Source organism: Callospermophilus lateralis, chromosome 8 (assembly GCF_048772815.1).
Source record: "Callospermophilus lateralis isolate mCalLat2 chromosome 8, mCalLat2.hap1, whole genome shotgun sequence".
NCBI lineage: Eukaryota > Metazoa > Chordata > Mammalia > Rodentia > Sciuridae > Callospermophilus > Callospermophilus lateralis.
The window spans coordinates 93,734,020-93,756,044 of NC_135312.1; the positions used below are offsets into that span (position 1 = coordinate 93,734,020).

The 22,025-nt window shown below is 37.2% G+C and overlaps 1 protein-coding gene across 1 annotated transcript; it reads left to right on the top strand.

The window, feature by feature from the left end:
• The first annotated feature begins 572 nt into the window (after window positions 1–572).
• On the top strand, window positions 573–16,888 carry LOC143405830 (alcohol dehydrogenase E chain). Its single transcript, XM_076864144.1, has 9 exons — window positions 573–642; window positions 2,580–2,681; window positions 3,478–3,616; window positions 4,767–4,854; window positions 4,955–5,174; window positions 8,921–9,181; window positions 12,015–12,150; window positions 12,787–12,925; window positions 16,735–16,888. The coding sequence occupies exons 1-9, from the start codon at window positions 625–627 to the stop codon at window positions 16,757–16,759; spliced, it is 1,128 nt and encodes a 375-aa protein (XP_076720259.1). The 5' UTR covers window positions 573–624; the 3' UTR covers window positions 16,760–16,888.
• The last annotated feature ends 5,137 nt before the right edge of the window (window positions 16,889–22,025 follow it).

The window sequence follows — 22,025 nt, forward strand, 5'->3', positions numbered from 1 at the left end:
TCACTTTGCCCCCAGACCCAGCTTAGTGCCTGACACAGGGAGGTTGTCAGTCAATGCTGGTGGGTGTTGTATGCAACAGAAATGCTAGGGACAGTGAGCAGCTTTGCTGTGGCTGACTGTGTGTCTGCTTCTCTGCTAAAAACAGAAGGAGCAACTTGTATCAGAGACGATCCTCTGGCCCTTGGCTCTGCCTGTCCTGCTTCATTTCCCTGCTGAGTTACTCCTCTCCTCCCTAACTGCAGCAGGAAGATTCAAAGTTGGAGTCTGGGGCAGACAAGGGAAAAGAGAACTCTGACCTGAGTGGGACTGAGAGAGGGGACACATGGAATGAGGGGAGGGAGTGTGTAAGAAAATATTTAACCTAATGGAAACAAAATGTTATGTACAGTGGGCACATTACAAAATCGAGGTCTATTTTGCATTACAGGTCAGTGTCCTTTGCTTTCTAACTTGTTCTGAGTATAAGCTGATAGGCGTGGCTTAAAAACCCAGATCACGTGCAGAATCCACTGGCACTCAAGCAAACAAAATACCCTTGCAACCCAGAGGCTGTATGTACTGGTGCAGGGAAGACGTCTGCTGGTATTCTTCAGTCTCCTGGACCGCAGAGAAGACAGAAATAACATGAGCACAGCAGGCAAAGTAAGCAAAAAAGATTTACTATTGGACATATGCTCTTATTAGCATAACATGTAAAAGGATACAGTTTTTGATGAATAATCTAAAATTAATTAAACTAGAAATAATATATATTAGTGCAATATGCAATGTATATTACGATATATGATACTTACTGAACTACAATGAAAATAAACTATTCCTAAATAACTTCAACAATGTGTAGAATGTGTAGAATGAGTCTATTAATATCTTTATTTCCTACTTAAATAAATTTGCAATAAAGTGATAGTTAATTCCAAGTCTCTTGTAACTAATTGTCAAATCTACCGAACATTGGAAATGTCTGTCATCAAAGGTTATTTTTATATTGAGAAACCATAATTTAAATGATATCCTTTGTAATCTTATTCTTCTTACAAACACGGGGAAGTCAAGTTTGACTAAAGTTTTATGAGAGGAATTTGATTCAGAAAACTGAAATTTCCTTTTAAGCCTGTCAAAATCTCTGACAAAAGGCATATTGCTCTCAAAGCATTAGAATCATCAATGTTCAGAAAGACAGCATCAACATGCAAATTCTGATTGAGGTACAGAGAAATACATGTAGTCATTCAATATATCTAATTCATACTGTTTAATGGCTCAATTGCAAAAGCCTGTACAACTGTTTCCAATGTGTTTATTGTTTGAAGAGTGGCTTGCACCGTACAATACCTCACTATGGTAAGTCTCTTTACAGATTCTGAGGGTTCTCTATACACTGTGTGGCACTGCAACCCCATACTGATCACAGTGGGACCACTTGACATTTGCCAGTGTTCTGATTTCATCTTGTGGTTTTTCATTTGTATTTACAATATTTCAAAAAGAAAAGTTCTTGGGAAAAAGAAAAATTTAAGTTTGTCAAAACTTGGCTGAAAAAAATAGGAAATTTATAGAGAAAAATTGTAAACAAATCATATCAATGAAAATGATAATAAGCAATCTATCCTTTCGGGTGGAATGCCAATACTTCACTCTTTGAAAACCTTTCATGTATGTTTACACTGCATTTTGTTTTCCTCAAATGCTAAATGGTGCTAAAAACAACATCAACCTCATAAGGTAGTTGAGGATTTAATAAATTTGTACTATTGACATTTAGAATTGCATCTGACACATTGAAATAAGTCAATGTATTTTAGTCACTCCTATTACTATTGTTATCTAGCTTTTTGTTTGTTTTCTTTTCACTCCACTTTGAAGATAAAGTTGGATTGATCTTAATTTTCTTAACAGCCAACTTTGTAGCTTTGGAAAACTTACTCAATCACTAAGTCAATTAGCTTCAATCTTTTCAAATACAAAACAAGGCAATAATCCAATAATACTTTCCTGGTAGCAACCTTGGCAGGTTTAAAGATGGTAAAACCTGCACAGACCACCATGTGCCTGCCACATCATAGACACCCAATAATCAGATCCCACCTACAACTAGTATATTATTTTCAAGTACCCTCATATTTGTTTTGCCATTGACCACGGGAAAAAGGAAATTAGAGGAGGAGAAGAGGCCATTTGGGGAAAAAAAGGCATCATATGTGGCAAGAGAAATATGAAATTATTATAAAGTCAGATCCTGTGGACTTTAGCAGAAATTGAGCAAGTGAGAAAAATAATGATCAGAACTTCATGTACAAGTCAACAAGTCGCAGGCAAACAACCGATTTCAGGACATTAGGATATCTGTAAGGATGGCCTAAAAAACTGTGTCTTACAGTTAATTATGATTCTCTCTCCTGTGATAATGCTTCACACATTTTTGAAAGTTTTTTTTAAATGTTTTTGTAAACCATACCTATTTGTTTCTATGGAGCACTTTGTGACATAGTAGGTGAAGGGGGGAACGGATGTTTGACAAAAGTGAGAAGAACTAATTCCTTATTTCGAGAGTATCATCTTTCTGTTTGATTTTCCAGGTAATAAAATGCAAAGCAGCTGTGCTTTGGGAGCGAAAGAAACCCTTTTCTATTGAAGAGGTGGAAGTTGCACCCCCTAAGGCCCATGAAGTTCGTATTAAGGTGAATTTTTTTAACTTATATTTAATTTTAGGTTAAAAATTTTTCAGAGCCGGGTATGGTGGTGCACACCTGTAATCCCAGCAGCTCAGGAGGCTAAGAGGAGGATCACCTGTTCAAAACCAGCCTCAGCAACCAGGAGGCACTAGGCAACCCAGTGAGGCCTTGTCTCTAATAAAATATAAAATAAGGCTGGGGGTGTGGCTCAGTGGCTGAGTACCCCTGAGTTTAATCCCTGATACCGTCTATGAAAAAAAAAAAATTCAGAGACTATTCAAAATAGAAACAACCAAAAAAAATCCATTAACAGGCACTTTTTATATTGTTGTTCATATAATGTGTTACAATTATTGCTAAGTTAAGCTATAAATATATTGTTCATTTTTTGAAAAGTAACCAAAGAGCATGTACAGTATAATCCCAGCAAAACAAAAAAGAATTTATGCATCCATGGAGAAATTCAAGGGGTTATATACAAGGTATCAAAATCAATTAACCTTAAATATTTTCTTGGTGATAATCTGCAATTTTTCCTTCCAGAAAAGCATGCATTCTTGTATATCGTGTTCCACAATATTTCAGGATCAATTGTTCTAAATTATTTAATTCAGGAAAGGAAGGTAGAAAAGGGTTTTGAACAATCCTGAGGACAAACAATCTTCTGCATTTGGAGAGAAGGGGGACAATTAGCAAGACTTAAAAACTTTTCAGAAGCAGAATTTCACACATGTGGATATGTTATGTCCTTCTGAGAGTCATGATCTTCTCTGGACCTAATCACTGGACCTTTGATTTGTAGATGGTGGCCACAGGAATCTGCCGCTCAGATGACCATGTGGTCAGTGGAAACTTACATTGGCCTCTTCCTGTGATTTTAGGCCATGAGGCAGCTGGCATCGTAGAGAGCATTGGAGAAGGGGTGACTTCAGTAAAACCAGGTACAGCATGCACATTCCAGGAACGTGCTTTAGTTCAAGATCCCAAGATCATCCAAACCAGATGAGAAAAAAGAAGCAATAAGTGCCATAAAACTGGCGCAAGCTCACAGATGAGGTGGGCTAGAGAGGTTCCCTCCTTCCCTTTCTCCCTGGTCTGACGCAGGCAAGGCACAGTCCGATGATCTTGTATTTTCTCCTTCAACAACTCTTTATTGAGTAGCTACTAAATACCAGGCACCAGGTTAGTGGCTGGGGTATCTGAGCATCCAAAGAGACACAGAGCCTGCCAGAGTGGAGTCATGACTTCATACCTTCCATTTTAGAACTACAAATGGGCCAAGGGGAAAAAACCCAAGTCTAGATCCTGAGACTCTAGATCAGCTATGGAAACCGTTACTTCTGTGCTAAGTTCACAAACTGGGGCTGTGAGCCTAGGACTGAGTCAACACGATCTTCCTTTTCCAGTATGGCCTTCCTTCTCAAACACAGAACAAATAAAACACACTAGATGGAAGGAAACCAAAGAAAGGGCGGAAGGCATCGGTCATAAACCATATCATTTTTATTATCTTTACTCCAAGTTAAAGGTGACTGGTTACAAATGGCTAATTATTTTATTTTTAATATTTGTTTTATCTTTATTTTGTATTAACATGCTTTTGGAGTTAAATGATAAATAAACAGAAAATTATCATGCCATCATCTCCACATAAAGTTTGTCTATAAAATGTAATGGGCCAACCGTTTTTCTTGTCTGGTTGGATAGGTAGTATAGATGATTAAAAACAATTATGTTTAATTGCAACTGAAATTTATATATATACTGACAGCAGGAATATTTCAGGTTTAATTAAGTAAGGATTAAATGGGATGATGTGTGTTAAGTCCCCAGGAAAATTCAGGGTGTGCCATAAACATTAGCTATGAATGTAGTGGAAATAGTTTTTAAAATCCATGTTATTTTCTACATTCATTTTTCTTCTTTGGGAATCTTCATATACATCTTAAACCCAAAAGAGGAAAGGCATGGCTGATTGAATGCTATTTCTTGTAGCCTTTTAAAAGATACACATTGTTTCATGTAAGGTTAAGTTCTTGCTTTATTAATTCCTGGACAGAAATTTAAGAAAAAATTGTTTTTCCCCTCCAGGTGATAAAGTCATCCCCCTCTTTAATCCCCAGTGTGGAAAATGCAAAGTTTGTAAACACCCAGAAGGCAATGTCTGTTTGAAAAGCTGGTAGGTCTCTTATACTCTCCTTGCAGAGCTAACAAAGTTGTTGCACATTTGTTTGCTCCTGTTTCATGTCCCTTGTGTGTCTGTGTGTTCCACTGATCAGTTTACAACAACCCCGGGGGACCTTGACAGATGGCACCAGCAGGTTCACCTGCAGGGGGAAGCCAATCAACCACTTCATCCACACCAGCACCTTCTGCCAGTACACGGTGGTGGATGAGATGGCGGTGGTCAAAATTGATGCAGCGTCCCCGCTGGAGAAAGTTTGCCTCATCGGCTGTGGATTTACAACTGGTTATGGCTCAGCAGTCAAAGTTGCCAAGGTAGTATTGACAGTGGCCAACGAAACCCGTTAACATTAAGACAGTAAGGACCAAAAAGGGATCAATTTCTCATAGGAAACAGAGATTATTTTCATGGATTCATAGTGTTGATTTTGTATGTATTATTAATTTTTAAAATTATTTATTTGTTCTAATTAGTTATACATGACAGTAGAATGCATTTTGACACGTCGTACGTAAATGGAGCACAACTTCTCATACTTCTGGGTATATATGTTGTAGAATCACATGAGTCATGTAATCATATAAGTACATAGGGTAATAATGTCCCATTCATTCTACTGACCTTCCTACCCCCAAACCCCTCCCCTCCCTTCACTCCCCTCTGCCTAATCCAAAGTACCTCTATTTTTCCTTAGCATGACCCCTTATTTTGAGTTAGTATCTGCATATCAGAGAAAACATTTGCCCTTTGGTTTTTAGGGTTTGGCTTATTTCACCTAGCATGATAGTCTCTAGTTCCATCCATTTACCAGCAAGTGCCATCATTTCATTCTTCTTTAAGGCTGAGTAATATTCCATTATGTATATATACCACCTTTTCTTTATCCATTCATCTGTTGAAGGGCATCTAAGTTGGTTCCATAATTTGGCTATAGTGAATTGAACTGCTTTATAAACATTGATGTAGTTGTGTCTGTATAGTATGCTGCATTTTAAGTCCTTTGTGTATAATTTCAAGAGTGGGATAGCTGGGTCAAATGGTGGTTCCATTCCAAGTTTTCTAAGGAATCTCCATACTGCTTTCCATAATGGCCGCACCAATTTGCAGTCCCACCAGCAATGTATGAGTGTACCTTTCCAACATTCATTGTTGCTTGTATTCTTGATCATTGCCATTCTGACTGGAGTGAGATGGAATCTCAGCGTAGTTTCGCATTTCTCTAATTGCTAGAGATGTTGAACATTGTTTTACATATTTGTTGATCAATTGTGTTTTTTCTGTGAAGTGTTTGTTCAGTTCTTTAGCCCACTTATTGATTGGGTTATATGTTTTTTTTGTTTGTTTGTTTGTTTGTTTTTTGGTGTTAAGTTTTTTGAGTTCTTTATATATCCCGGAGATTAATGCTTTTTTCTGAAGTGCATGAGATTTTCTCCCATTCTATAAGCTCTCTCTTCACATTATTGATTGTTTCCTTTGCTGAGAAGCTTTTTAGTTTGAAACCATCCCATTTATTGTTTCTTGATTTTACTTGTTGTGCTTTAGGAGTCTTATTAAGGAAGTTAGTTCTTAAGGCAACCTGGTGAAGATTTGGGCCTATTTTTTCTTCTATTATAGGGTCTCTGTTCTAGTGCCTTTGATCTACTTTGAATTGAGTGTTGTGCAAGGTGAGAGATAGGGGTTGAATTTCATTTTGTTACATATGGATTTCCAGTTTTCTCCATACTATTTGTTGAAGAAGCTATCTTTTTTCCAATGAATTTTTTTGGCACCTTTGTCTAGTATGAGATAACGGATTTATCCGTTATCTGTGTCCTCTGTTCTGCACCATTGGTCTATGTATCTGCTTTGGTGCCAATACCATGCTGTTTTTGTTAGTGTGGCTCTGTAATACAGTTTAAGGTCTGGTATTGTGATGCCTCCTGCTTCACTTTTCTTGCTAAGGATTGCTTTGGCTATTCTGGACCTCTTATTTTTCCAAATGAATTTAATGATTGCTTTTTCTATTTCTATGAAGAATATTATTAGGATTTTAATAGAAATTGTAGGCTGGGGATATAGCTCAATTGGTAGAGTACTTGCCTTGGATGCATAAGGCCACGGGTTAAATCCCCAACACCACACACACAAAAAAGAAATTTAATAGAAATTGCATTAAATCTGTATAATGCTTATGGTAGTATGGTCATTTTAACAATGTTAATTCTGCCTACTCAAGAGCATGGCAGGTTTTTCATCTTCTAAGGTCCTCTTCAATTTCTTTCTTTAGTGTTCTGTAGTTTTTATTGTAGAGTTCTTTACCTGTTTTGTTAATTTGTTTCCCCAATTTTTTTTGAGGCTATTGTGAATGGTGTAGTTTTCCTAATTTCTCTTTCAATGGATTCAACACTGATATATATATAAAGTGTTTAATTTATGGGTGTTTGTAGTGTTGATTATTAATAGAAAAATAGTCCCCGGAAAACTTTGAGACCATGTCTTAGAAAATTTACCTGTTTATCACAGATGAAAATGCTGTTGATACTAAGTTAAGAATAAGTTAAGAAAAACCAAATATTTCATTTTCAATAATTATTATCTTATATTTCTTTCTTTGTGGGACTACTAACTTTTATGACTGGGGCGTCACTTATTCATTCTACAATTAGAGAGTAACTATACACACATCAGGCCAATAGGTTCTACTGGGTTCTAAAGCAGTCAAAGCAAATAAAATGAAGTGTTTGCCTTTGAGGAGCCAAAAACCATGGATACCTTACTCCCAGGATTAGGATCAATAATATATTCCAAAGCCTCATCTGATGTCTTTCAAACTGGGGACCACCCACTCTGCAGATCCAAAGAGAAATGCAATGAAGCTTTAGCAATGTGTTATTTCCACCCATTATGGGATTTCACTGCTGCACTTCTCCCCTGCCATGAACACACACACACACACACACACACAGAGGATACTCACAAAAATGGACTTCATTCATTATTCAAATACAGTCCAACTTTATGGTTCATTATTGTTCTGTGCATTTTTTTGTTGTTTTAATTTTCTTCTTCTTTTTTTTTCCTTTGTTGTTGTTGTCTACGAACCTTTGGTTTTTTATTTGTTTGTTTTTTATATGCAATGCTGAGAATTGAGCCCCCTGCCTCACACATACTAAATAAGCAATCTTTCCACTGAGCCACAACCCCAGCCCCTCTGTGCTTACTTGTTAATTCAGGAATGAAGATACACAAATATCACATTAGTCACAACCTATTTTATCTTAAAGATGTCAGCTGAATTTCATCTGTTGTTTATGCTTTGCTTTAAGCCGAGAATAACTCTTAAATGCTTCACATCTAATTTCTGCTCTCTTCATACTGGTTGTGATTATTGGTTGTGTGTTAATGGACCAGGGAAGGGGTTGCTTATTGGTAGCTTGATTGGATTACTTCTTGGTCTCCTGGAGTGACCTTGTCTACTTTTTTCATCCCTTACTCCCTACCCCCACTAAATTGCTTGTGTATATGTATAATGTACTGAAGCTGACTATCAATGAGCCATTGAGAGCTTCTTCAAGATTTGAGTCATTGGGGGCTGTGGTTGTAGCTCAGTGGTAGAGTGCTTGCCTAGCATGCATGAGGCACTGTGTTCGATTCTCAGCACCAAATATAAATAAATAAATAAAACAAAGGTATTGTGTCTATCACAACTCAAAAGAAAAAAAAAATGATTAGAGGCACTGACCTTTGTAGCTTAAAGATCATCCAGTTCAATGGCTCTCAGCCTTGGCTCCCCATTGAAGTGACTGGGGATGGCATTTCACCTATAGAGATTCTGAATGAATTTGTATGGACTGTGACATTGTGATATTTTTAAGCTCTCTAGGTGTATCCACTGTGTAGCAAAGCTGAAAAGCCACCCGACTCCTCACCCTGTTTAAATATGAAGCATGAGTAACCAAAAGAGATTTTGACAGCAGTTTGGATACAGTCTGAACAGCTCCTGGGAGCATCCAAGGCTGCAATTTATACAGCTTGGGCACTGCGATGATTGTGTAATCCATTTTTGCATTTTCAAAAACAGGTCACCCAAGGTTCCACCTGTGCTGTGTTTGGCCTGGGAGGAGTTGGCCTGTCTGTTATCATGGGCTGTAAAGCAGCTGGAGCATCCAGGATCATTGGAGTGGACATCAACAAAGACAAATTTGCAAAAGCCAAAGAAGTGGGTGCCACTGAGTGCATCAACCCTCAAGACTACAACAAGCCCATTGAGGAGGTGTTGAAGGAACTGAGTGACGGAGGTGTGGACTTTTCCTTTGAAGTCATTGGTCGGCTGGACACCATGGTACGTACCCTCACACGCCTTGAGCTTTTCACTTTTGCAATCTAGAGTATGGAGCAGAAAATAAATATTATATAACAATATGCTTTTGGAATAGTGATTTCCATCTTCTTTTTATTACTTGGATTACTTAATTTATTGCTATGAGAAATCCTTCATTTTTTCAGCTAATCAAACCTGTCTCAAGTAAGATTTCTCTTTTAATAAGGGAAAGGGTTCATTTTTTAATTGAGCCATTACAAATTCACTTTATTGGTTTTCTTGTCCTTTTTTATCTTTACAGAATATTTTCTGGTACTTAGCAGGAAAAGTATATGTGTCTGAAAGTGATTCAGTGTTTCTAATATCTATTAAATTAAATTCCTGCCCATAAGGAATTTAATCTTACTAATCTTTGTGCTAGGATTTCTAGCTTGTTCAAATATCAACACTCTACTCTAGTGATTGTCCTTCTGAGCCTAAGATTCAAATCCAAATGGCTATTCAGAGTTTCCATTAGGAATATCAGTAGATCTGCTCTGGACATCCACTATAGATGGAAGGTTCTGTTACATCGATCCAGAAGAAGAGATGAGCCCCCATTTCTCAATCAGAATAGAAGAAGTGAGGCATCCAGTGGCAGTGTTCCTGCTAGTTCATAGAGCATCATTCAATTCAGGAGGCCATTCAATGGCCCACCAGCTAAGGGTCCTTGAGCAAGTGGCTCAAGCTCTGTGTCTCAGCATCCTCACCTGTAAAACATGTCCGTTTGCATGTTTTAATGTGAGTCAGTACATTTCAACAACTTAGAAGAGGGTCAGGCCTTAGTAAGTATCTCATTTATATTGCCATCTCTATGGTAGGACTAATAGAAATAAGACTATTATTATCATTCTGAACATCCCACTCCAAAAGGTACTTATTGGGTTGGTCCTGGGTCCAAACCCTGTAGTTAAAGGAAGAAAGGAATCCTTATTCAGGGGTGGGGGGACAGTCCAGCCAGGCTGGAAGCTCTCAATCTATGGATGGAGAGTGGGGCATACGACAGGCACTCTTTCCCCTGCCACAGCCTCAGGCACCCTCTATGTGTCTCTGTCTTATTCAGCACAGGATCAAAAATAATTTTCCCTTGATTTGACTTATGCTTTCCTATTCTGTACTATCTGGAAAAACCACTAATATACTTATTTACTGCAAGAATCAGTATATTCCTAGTAGGTCAGCCCTCCAGTTACTGTCACCTGAGTTATATTTCAAAAACTAAACAAGCTGTTGGTAGCTTTATTGGTTTTCAGTAAAAAAACACAAAACTTCAACAAGTAAATATATACATAATACAATTTTTTTAACTTGGCAAATTTGATTTTCCTCCACATTCTTAACAAATATGGTTTAATAAACTTTTTTGTTTTAATTAATTCTGAATTTTTTTCAAATATCATTAGCTAGTTAAAAGGAGAAAAGAGCAATTTGGGGCCAACTATTATTTTACCAACAGAAAATATGTCCTAAGGAAACTTACTGCCTTCACACATCATTTTATTTTATCACAGAAACAGTACAGTGCCTGGTACATAGAGAGCATCAGCATGTATATATTGAAGTGAATACTTTAAAAAAAATCAACAGATTTTTGCCACTCCACAAATTTGAGAGACATGTCTCATAGCTTTGTAAGGGTTACATGAACTAATGCAAGTAAAATATTTATCACAGTGTCACTCTCAATACATGTCAGCTGGTGATATGCATATGAAACACTACAAGCTTGCAGTTCTTACACCATCTTTGGAATATGTATGACATTACTTTCAAATAATTCCAAATATCAATTCCTGTGTGTAATACATTTCTAGCTGTATTTTACCTAACCAGAGCTCTCTAGAATTCTGCTGAAAAAGTCACCAGAGACCAATAAGACCCAACTGTTGAGGTTCACCAGGAAAACCTAGTGGTATTGGTAATTGGGATCTGTGCCCTGTGAGTAAAGTTCTTTGCAGACTTGACCTGGGATAATATGCCGTAGATGATGGAGGTTCAAAGAGAGACCAACTTTTTCCGAGGCTGTAGCTTTTCTCACTGTGCCCTTCTTCTATTTTCCCTCATGGAACTGGGTTTTTGCTTTATTTGAAGATGCCAAATGCTTTTTAGGCACATGCTCTGAGGAGATCTGGTCTTCCGAATGTCGTTCTTCAAAATCAAAATGTGTATCTTTGGAAATTCTAACACACTCTTTTACTACAGACTATGTTTAAAAATGACTAGAGGGGACAGTTTCCTGGACTGTCTTTTGAATATCCAGAATAATATATTCTGTTTAAAGTAAAACTCATATACATTGGAGAGAGGCAAACATCATGTAAAGCATGTCCATTTTAGAAATGGACAACAGAATTGGAATTTACTAAAAAGAGAGATTACTAAGTGGACAAGAGACAGATTTTGATGACATAATCATTATATCTTATTCACCAATCAAAAACCTGTTCAAAATACATACTTAATAGATAAATAAAAAATCAAATAATGAATTCATAGATTGCCTGAGAATCATGTGATGATCAAACAGTGAAAAACTTTGTGAAAACCCAGACTTTACATATGTGTGTAATGATATTTGCCTATTTATTAGTTTATAAAGAAAAATGAAGTACATACAAAATGATTCATCCATTCTTTCACTGAAAAAAAAAAACTTTCTGGGTATTTCTCCAAGCAGCAACACTATCCTAGATACAATGGGAAATGAAGCAAAAGACAATTTCCTTCTTCCAATATCCTGTGAATTATGAGTAGGTACTATCTATCTGAGAATCTACTTTAAGGATGCAAAATATTGATTTTTTTTTTATTTCAGCTTTCTGCCCTGTTATGTTGTCAAGATTCATATGGTGTAAGCGTCATCGTCGGGGTACCTCCTGATTCCCAAAACATCTCCATGAATCCTATGCTGCTATTGACTGGACGCATCTGGAAAGGAGGAGTTTTTGGTGGTAAGTTGTTAAGCCTGAGAATTAAATTTTCATTAACCTCAGAATTTCCTCCATTTTACAAGTGACAAGGTCAGGTTTTGAAAAACAATGCGGTTACTACATTGAACATTTATTTTTTAAAATGAACTAAAATTTCTATTGTATCTATAGGCTCCAAACTAATTATATGTGGAACTAATGAAGAGAGAAAGTCCCAAGACAGAATACTCTGGTATCCCCATAAACCTTTCAGCATCAGCTCTTTTCATACTCGTTACATAAGGCACAAAAATTCTTTGTAGGACACAGGAAATGTGTAGCAATAATTTATGCCTATATTCACTGCATATTTAGACAATTGCAAACTTTGCTTTTTTGTCTTTGGTCATACTTATCTGTATTGTAATTTCTCAGTGTAGAGCTAATAGGCACCCGAAAGCTAGCTAAGGACCCTACTTTATCTGGGAGGATTAAAAAAAAAAAAAGTCAAAGCACTACAAAAGGGTATTGAAGGGCTCATTGTCTGACTTCACTAATAGCAGTCCACAGAATGTAGGACTTTTTACAGACTTTTATTTTAATTTCATTGGAAAGTCTCCTCTCCAATTTTCCTGCTTACTCCGACTAACTCTAACAATGATATTGTCTTCTTTTCAGGTTTTAAGAGTAAAGATTCTGTTCCCAAACTTGTGGCTGATTTTATGGCTAAGAGGTTTTCACTGGATCCATTAATAACGAATGTTTTACCTTTTGAAAAAATAAATGAAGGATTTGAACTGCTTCGTTCTGGAAAGAGGTAGATTTTAAGTTTCTTTTTATGGTAGGGGACTTTCTAACAGAGAATGAAAAAGTGAAAGGATGAGGAGAAAGTTGATGTCTCTTGGTTTCCCATCACCAGTTCAGTCTGTGCAGATAGCACATCTCAGATTACATTGTGAGAATCTAAGAACAGTTGCTTGGGGTTTCCTATCCAGCTAAAGCCAAATGACGTTGATGTCAATACATCTGAGTGATCAGAGACAGAGATCAGAATGTTCACTTTTGCCAGAGAAAGCGTCAGAGTCACACAATCATAGCTACAATATGGAGTCACTGAAGCCTCAGCTTGGCTATCTAAGGCTGATCATTAATGGCTATACATAATGTTCTGGACATACCCAAAAACTTTCATTATAGGAGTAAGAGGAACTACATTGGGATGATTTTATATACAGATACTAGTAGTTTTTCATGAAAAATACTACTATTATTGTTATTTCTTTCTGCAGTTTACAAAGACTTTTTCACAAATAAAAATTATAATAAGGGGATGGGTACAAAATGCTATGTTAAATGTTTAAGTCTTATAATTTCTCCAAAGCATAGGAGAAAGGTGACTGAGACAGGAGGATCACGAGTTCAAAGCCAGCTTCAGTAGTGAGGCACAAAGCAACTCAATGAAACCCTTTCTCTTAATTAAAAAAAATACAAAATAGGGCTGAGGATGTGGCTCAGTTATTGAGTGTCCCTGGGTTGTTCAATCCCCAGTTCAATCCCTACCCACCAAAAAGTCAATCCATTTTCTACCCCTAACATTTAACACAACCACCTAATTGAATGAGTTTTGTCACCTGCATTTATGTGACAGCTAGGTAGAGTTACATCTGCCTCCCACCTTCTTGTTCCATTATGTATTTTCTGCTACCCCCCCCCACAACTTCTTCTCATGAGATTTTCAACTTTAAATAGCATTTCTGACAAAATACTATAGTAGATATTCATCTTACCATATTCTTGAGGCGAGAAAGAACATAGCTTCTTCAGAGTTCCAGCTGCCTTCCTAATGCTCTTATCTGCATTACCTCATGTGATTCACAAGCAATGCTGGCATACTGGTCCCCTGTCACTATCTTAGGAGAAAAGCTGAACCTCAGAGAGAATATGGTTTAGCCCAAGTCATACAGGTAATAGCCAGGGGAGCCAGAAATCACAATTAGATCTGTTGGATAGCAAAGTTGATTTACTTTCTGTGAAACCACACTGCCTCTCAAGAGCTCAAGAGCTATGGAACAAACAGTTATCAAATGTTAGCAGCAGCAGCAGCAGCTGGTTAAATAGAATGATGGCAAACGTAGAAATATCAAAACCAGATGGCAGTGTTGGACAACAGGTGAATCATTAAGCAGGCCTGAATGCTCTTTAAGAAACGTCCTTCCACTGAATGTGAATATTTAAGTAACACAAAACCTGTTAATAAGCAAAGAATAAAAATTATACTTTTCAGTATTAGTAAGGATAAGGTGATATGGTCACTTTCATATACTGCTTGTAGGAATATTAATTGTTATATTCTTTGGGGGAAAGCAATTAGATAATTTGTAATTTGAAACTTTTTTAAAAATAGATCCTTTGTGTCAGGAATTCTATTTCTAAAAGCCTATTATACAGAAATAAATGTGTAAACACACATATATGTTTACATGTTTACTTGCTACCAGTAGTATCAAAAGTTAGAAACATTGTAGACGTCTAATATTAAGAGAATCTTTAAATACCAACCACATGTTAGAAATTAATGAAGCCAAGCTAGATATGTAACTGGGTGGTAGAGAACTTGCTTTGCATATGTGAGTCCCAAGTTTAATCCCCAACACCACGAAAAAGAAAAATGATTTTATTACAGTGGGAAATACTCATAACATAATTTTAGATAAAATTATATAATTCTCATAAAATAGAAATTACAAACTTGCATACACAAAATGATCCCAAATTTTCAAAAACAACAGAAAAAGTATACATATGTCTAAAAAATGATTAAATAAAATATTAACAAGGGTTATCTCTAAGTTGTGGAATTACAGGTTATTTTTACTTTCATCTTTACACAATACAGTATTTGCTAATTTAACTATATATAATTATTTACACACACACACATATATGGGTATCTATTGAAAATTTTCAAAAAGACATGAAGATCAATTTTTCTAAAATTGTTTTTCCATCAGAAGGTGGTTTTTTAAAATTTTATTTATTTTTATTTTTTATTTGTTGTTTTTATGGATAAATGACAGTAGAGTGTACTTTGACATACTATACATACATGAGATACAACCCATTACAATTTTGATCCCATTCTTGTAGTTGAACATGATATGAAGTTTATTCATACTGGTAGTATATTCATATATGTGCATAGGAAAGTTATGTCCGATTCATTCTACTGTCTTTCCTATTCTCATCCCCCTCCCTTCCTTTCATTCCCCTTTGTCTAATCCCATGAACTTCTGAACTTCCCTCCCTACCTTCCCTTGTTATGGGTCAGCATTCACATATCAGAGAGAATATTCAATCTTTGTTTTTTGTTTTTGGGGGACTGACTTATTTCACCTAGCATATTCTCCAGTTCCATCCATTTACAGGAAAATGCCATAATTTCATTTTGCTTCATGGCTGAGTAATAATTCATTATGTATATATACCACTTTTTTAATCCATTCATCTGTTGAAGGGCCATACCTTTGTTATTGTGAATTGATTGATGTGGCTGCATCACTGTAGTATGCTGATTTTAAGTCCTTTGGGTTTAAGCTGAGGAGTGGGATAACTGGATCAAGTGGTGTTTCCATTCCAAGTTTTTTAAGGAATCTCCATACAGCTTTCCAGATTGGTTGCACCAATTTATAGTCCCACTAGCAACGTATGAGTGAAGCTTTTCCCCACATCCTCACCAACATTAATTGTTACTTGATTCTTTATAATTGCCATTTTGAGTGGAGTGAGGTGGAATGTCAGTGTAGTTTTAACTTGCATTTATTTAATTTCTAGAGATGTTGAACACTTTTTCATATATTTTTTGACCATTGTATTTCTTAGAAGATGGTTTTTCACATTGGCATTAGTTCCCAAATAAATGTTACATTTCCAATATTCCCAAGAATGAAGTTTTCTTAGAATTAATCTGTACCAACTTTATCATCTACTTCTAAGAATCTTTAACCATCTCTGCACCAAAGCTCTATTAAACCTTTGACATGGCCTTAACTTACCAAACTATCAGTTCCCTTTGGCAAGTTATCTATCATCTTATAATTTGTATTTGAGTTTGAATCCCATCCCCATGCTAGATGTGTGACTAGAACAAGTTTATAAATCTAAGTCTCAGTTTCTATCAGAGCTAAAATGGAAATAATATGAAAAACTAACTAGTAGCATTATTGTTTAGGTTGAAGATAAAATGAGATAATGTTTGAAGAGCATCCACAAAGAACATGACAAATAACGGGAATGCATTACAAGTTATTATTTATTTTCATATTTTATGGCAGGCATACAGACTCATATTGTTTTGTTTAAAGGATTCTAATGTAGAACTAAACTCTAAGTGGTAGTTATATTCAGGGTGTTGTGAGTGGGTTTAAGATTGGAGAAAACACAAGAGAGAACCAGAAAGGACAAATTGCTATATACTACCTTAATACATAAGGAACTTAATACACAAAGATGGCAGAGGAATGTCTGGGAACACAGATTTTCACTGAGACACATCAAATGTTTAATTCACTCACACGGAAGTGTGTGAATTGCCTAACTGATAAAAATGTCTTTTCCTTCCTGTTTCAGTATCCGGACCGTCCTGACATTTTGAGACTATCCAGATGCCTTGCCTTGGAGCAGTATTCCGACTCCTCTCTATATCATCAAGAATACCAGCCAGAAAAACATCATCAATTCTGTTCCTTAGAGATGGAATCAATAAAATTACACATACAAGCTTTCTCTGGAAAATCAGAAATTCCTGTGAAATCATTTTTTTCAAGCAAATGTTTAGAATCCAAGTGAGATTTATTAAACATTAGCAGGTGATTGAGGCTAGTAAGCTTTTCATCTTAAGCATATGACTTATGCCATCTTTCCTACTGAGGAAGGCTATTTCTTGTGAGTTCTTATATATTTTTTTTCTCTCTTTTTAACCATCAGTCATTTACACTAAGTGGAGGGGATCTTCCACCTGTCCCCAGCATAAACACAGCAGGCAATTGTGCTTGAAGTCATCTGTGTCTGTCTCTATTTCCACTGTCTGTACTTTCCTTTCTGTAAAATGTATCAAAGTCAAGGTCAACACCATAGCGTGGTAAAGGATAGACTCGGGTTTTAAAATGTAGAATGTTCAGCACTTTTGAATCCAGAGAATTTCTTAGTAACTCAAAGGAAATGTCACACATTCTCACACTGTGATGGGAAATGTTTTGTTTACTGCCATTATACTCTTTCTTTGCAGTGAATATGTAATTGCTCTCTTAAATAAAATCAGGTATTATGTTTATGTGATAAATGTGAGGTTTGAATAGTAAATGTGGAAAATAAACTCTTCCTGGACCATATTTTAAAAATCTGTGATTTATATTCATGAAGGCCCTTTATGGGCTAGACAGTTAATGACTAAGGTGTCACTCTTTTTTGTTAAAAATTATGTGATGACTCTTAAAGTCCAGGGGGCATGGGAATGCAGGCAACTGTGAACACAGCATTTAAGATGGTAACTTAGCAATGGCATAAACACCCCCAAGAAGTATATCTTCTAAGTAGATATAGATACATGTACATACATTTTTGCAAAAATTGTTTTCTATCTAGAACTTTTCTATTAACAACCATGACTTAAACCAAGTCTATAATCCTGGGTTAATTGAATATTTTGGCTATGTTCAGACCCATTTGTTGATGCTTTCCCACTAGCAGAAGAAGATCTACATTATGAGCTTTATCTCCAGTATTGCATTCTATTCTTATTTTTATTTAAAGGATTGGTAGCTATCTTCAAAAGTGTTATTGCTATATCTATGATCTCTTTGATTTTGTAAAAAGGACACTAGACTTAGAGTAAAAAACTTACTACTTACTTTGTGACCTTCAGAAAGTCACTCAAACTCTCTGAACCTGTTGATTATTTGATTTAATGAAATTACTCTATCAAATCATTACAGTTTTACAGAGGAAGGGGGTGGGAGGGAAAAGGAGGCACAGGGGACTGAAATGGAGCGAGTCAAATTTTATGCATGTATGGTTATGTCAAAATGATCCCAACCATTATGTATAACTATAATGCAGTAATAAAAACATCAAAAAGTTTTCTTTTAAAGATTAAATGGGGGGGGACCCAACATGGCTGCCGGCAAGGAGGCAGCACTTTCAATGCCTCCGCAGTAACGGGAGCAGAGAGGCCCATTAATTCACCTGCATGCGGCCTGCTGAGGGACTTCTAGCAAAATTCCGCTGAAAGGAGACCTGCCGGGAATTAGTAAGTCTATTAGAGGGGTCACTTTGTCCCAGACAGTGAATCTCAGCGAGTGAACCTCAGCAGGAACTCACGGCCAACGCCGAACTCCCGCTGCTGCCCACACTTTGCAGCGTACTTACAAACGGCCACAGCCTGCTTGGGCCCCAGCCGGCCTAGCGCAGAGGCGGTTTGGCGCTGCAAAAGACCACCCCCTCCCCCCCCCCCCCCCCCCCGCCGGCTCGGCGCTGTGAACAACGACCCCCGCCCCCCCCCACCCCCCCCCACCCGCGCTCGTGTGAACAGCTCCCGCGGGGGCGCAGTCCCGCCGGCCCAGCCGAAAAACCGCTGCTCACACATTGCAGCGAGCATACGGAAGGCTGGGCCCTGCCTTCCCAGCTCTGTGAGCCGCCTTTGGCGGTTTGGCACTGGAAACAACCACCCCAACCCCCAACCCCGCGCTCGTGTGGACAGTCCCCGCCTGCCGGGCGCTGCTAAAGGCCCCGCCCGCCCGGCTCTTGCACCGGGGAATCAGGAGTGGCGCGGGACCCGCGGCGCGGAATTCCGGCTACCGCTATCACCAGTGCTGACAACTGAGGTCTCTTGCACCAGCTTCCAGGGGCGTGGCTACCAGAGGGCAAGCAAATTTGCTGGGGGTTCTCAGCCCCAAGCGCTACAAACTTAGGGTCCAAGGGAATGGCAGACAGGGAGAATGAGCCCAGGCGTTCTTGAAAACAGGGCTCACAGGAACAGCAGACTTGGTGTGTAGCCAATATTGTGGTGAGCATCACCGGTGCACTCAGGATTAGAGACCCGCCCAGTCCAGGAGGAAGAGCTGCTGCACAGTGACTGGCTCCCGCCTACTGAGAGGAGAAGCGTGGCCCGGTGGGCAGAGCTCCACCTACTGGAAGAATAGTGAATCGAACTCTAAGACTGCATGTATTAAAAATTTTTTTCTTTTTTTTTTTTATTGGTTTTGTTTTGTTTTTGTTGTTGTTGTTTTCCCCAAATTTTTTTTAATTCATTTTATTTTATTTTTTAATACTAATTTTCATTTTTATTATTGCAATTATGATTTCTTTTTAATTCTTTTTAATTTTCTGTTTCCTTTCTCTCTCTCCTTTTTTCTTCTGTCTTTGCATTTATTTTCAATTCTCATATTCCCCCTTCCTTGAATTCTGCCTGCTTACTCTCATTCTCTTTGGTGACTTATTCCCTCCCCCTATAATACCTTTCCTCCCAAGCAGCAAATAAATTTATAGGAGTAATCAGCAACTCAGTAGTCAAACAGAACAAGAAGCAATATGAAAAAGCAAGGAAGGAAAGGACTACAAACAATGCAGGAAGGCCTAAATATCCAGGAGAATATAGATTCATCAGAAAAATGGTCATATAAAGACCTCAAGGAATACCTTAGACAGATGGAATGGAACCTTAAAGAGGATATGAGACAGCAAATTCAAGCAGCGAAAGAACACATTGAGAATGAATTACAAAAACAGATAAAAGAAGAAGTTAAGCATCTTTATCAGGAGATAGAGATTATAAAAAAGAATCAGACAATAATCTTAGAAATGAAGGAACTTATAAACCAAATTAAAAACTCAAATGAGAGTATCACTAACAGAGTGGAGCAAGTAGAAGCCAGAACGTCAGATAATGAAGACAAAATATATCATCTTGAAAAGAGTCTAGCCAACTCTGATAGGCTGGTTAAAAATCACGAGAGAAGCATCCAAGAGATATGGGATAACATTAAAAAACCAAATTTAAGAGTCATTGGGATAGAGGAAGGCACAGAGATTCAAACCAAGGGAATGTGTAATCTACTACATGAAATAATTACAGAAAACTTTCCAGAAATAAAAAAGGAAACAGATATACAAATTGTAGATGCATACAGAACACCGAGCATACAAAATCAAAGTAGACCAACGCCAAGACACATTGTTATGAAGATATCCAATATACAGAACAAAGAGAAAATATTAAAAGCTACAAGAGAAAGGAGGCAGATTACATTCAGGGGTAAACCAATAAGGTTAACAGCAGATTTTTCATCACAGACACTGAAAGTGAGAAGATCCTGGAACAACGTATTTCAAACACTGAAAGACAATGGATGCCAACCAAGAATTCTGTATCCAGCAAAATTAAGCTTCAGGTACGACAACGAAATAAAAATCTTTCATGATAAACAAAAGCTAAAAGAATTTGCAGCCAGAAAACCAGCATTGCAAAACATCTTGAGCAAAACACTACACGAGGAAGAAATGAGAAACAATAACCTAAGCCAACAGTGGGAAGTGCCCCAGTAAAGACTGACGGAGGGGGGAAAGCTAATCATGGAGAAATAAACTAAATTTAAAAAAAAAAAAGAGAGAGAGACAAATAATCAAACATGGATGAAAGTACAAACCATATAGCAATAGTAACTCTAAACATTAATGGTTTAAACTCTCCAATAAAGCGACATAGACTGGTAACATGGATTAAAAAAACAAATCCAACAATATGCTGCCTCCAGGAGACACATCTGACAGGAAAAGACATACACAGGCTGAAGGTGAAAGGTTGGGAAAAAATATACCACGCACACGGTCCTCGCAAACAAGCAGGTGTGGCCATCCTCATATCGAACAAAATCGACTTCAAGACTAAGTTAATCCAAAGGGATAAGGAAGGGCATTATATACTGTTAAAAGGAACCATTCACCAACAAGACATAACAATTATCAATATTTATGCACCAAATAATGGTGCTGCGACGTTCATAAAACAAATTCTCCTCAAGTTCAAGAATCAAATAGACCACAATACAATAATTATGGGTGACTTCAACACACCTCTCTCACCATTGGACAGACCCTCCAAACAAAAGTTGAATAAAGAAACTATAGATCTAAATAACACAATCAATAACCTAGACTTAACTGACGTATATAGAATATATCAACCATCTTCAAGTGGATATACTTTTTTCTCAGCAGCACATGGATCCTTCTCAAAAATAGACCACATATTATGCCATAGGGCAAACCTCAGTAAATATAAAGGGGTGGAGATAATACCATGCATTTTATCTGATCATAATGGAATGAAACTGGAAATCAATGATAAAAGAAGGATGGGAAAATCCTATATCTCATGGAAAATGAACAATATGTTACTGAATGATCAAGGGGTCACAGAAGACATAAAGGAGGAAATAAAAAAATTCTTAGAGATAAATGAAAATACAGACACAACTTATCGGAATCTATGGGACACAATGAAAGCAGTTTTAAGAGGGAAATTCATCGCCTGGAGGTCATTCCTCAAAAAAAAAGAAAAACCAACAAATAAATGAGCTCACACTTCATCTCAAAGCCCTAGAAAAGAAAGAACAAAACAACAGCAAATGCAGCAGAAGGCAAGAAATAATTAAAATCAGAGCGGAAATCAACGAAATTGAAACAAAAAAAACTATTGAAAAAATCAACAAAACTAAAAGTTGGTTCTTCGAAAAAATAAACAAGATTGACAGACCCTTAGCCATGCTAACAAAGAGAAGAAGAGAGAGAACTCAAATTACTAACATACGGGATGAAAAAGGCAATATCAAAACAGATGCTACAGAAATACAGAAGACAATTAG

Coding starts and splice junctions, on each gene's coding strand:
- LOC143405830 (XM_076864144.1), top strand. Junction 3,617..4,766: donor GGTGACTTCAGTAAAACCAG/GTACAGCATGCA, acceptor TTTCCCCTCCAG/GTGATAAAGTCATCCCCCTC. Junction 12,151..12,786: donor GAAAGGAGGAGTTTTTGGTG/GTAAGTTGTTAA, acceptor TCTTCTTTTCAG/GTTTTAAGAGTAAAGATTCT.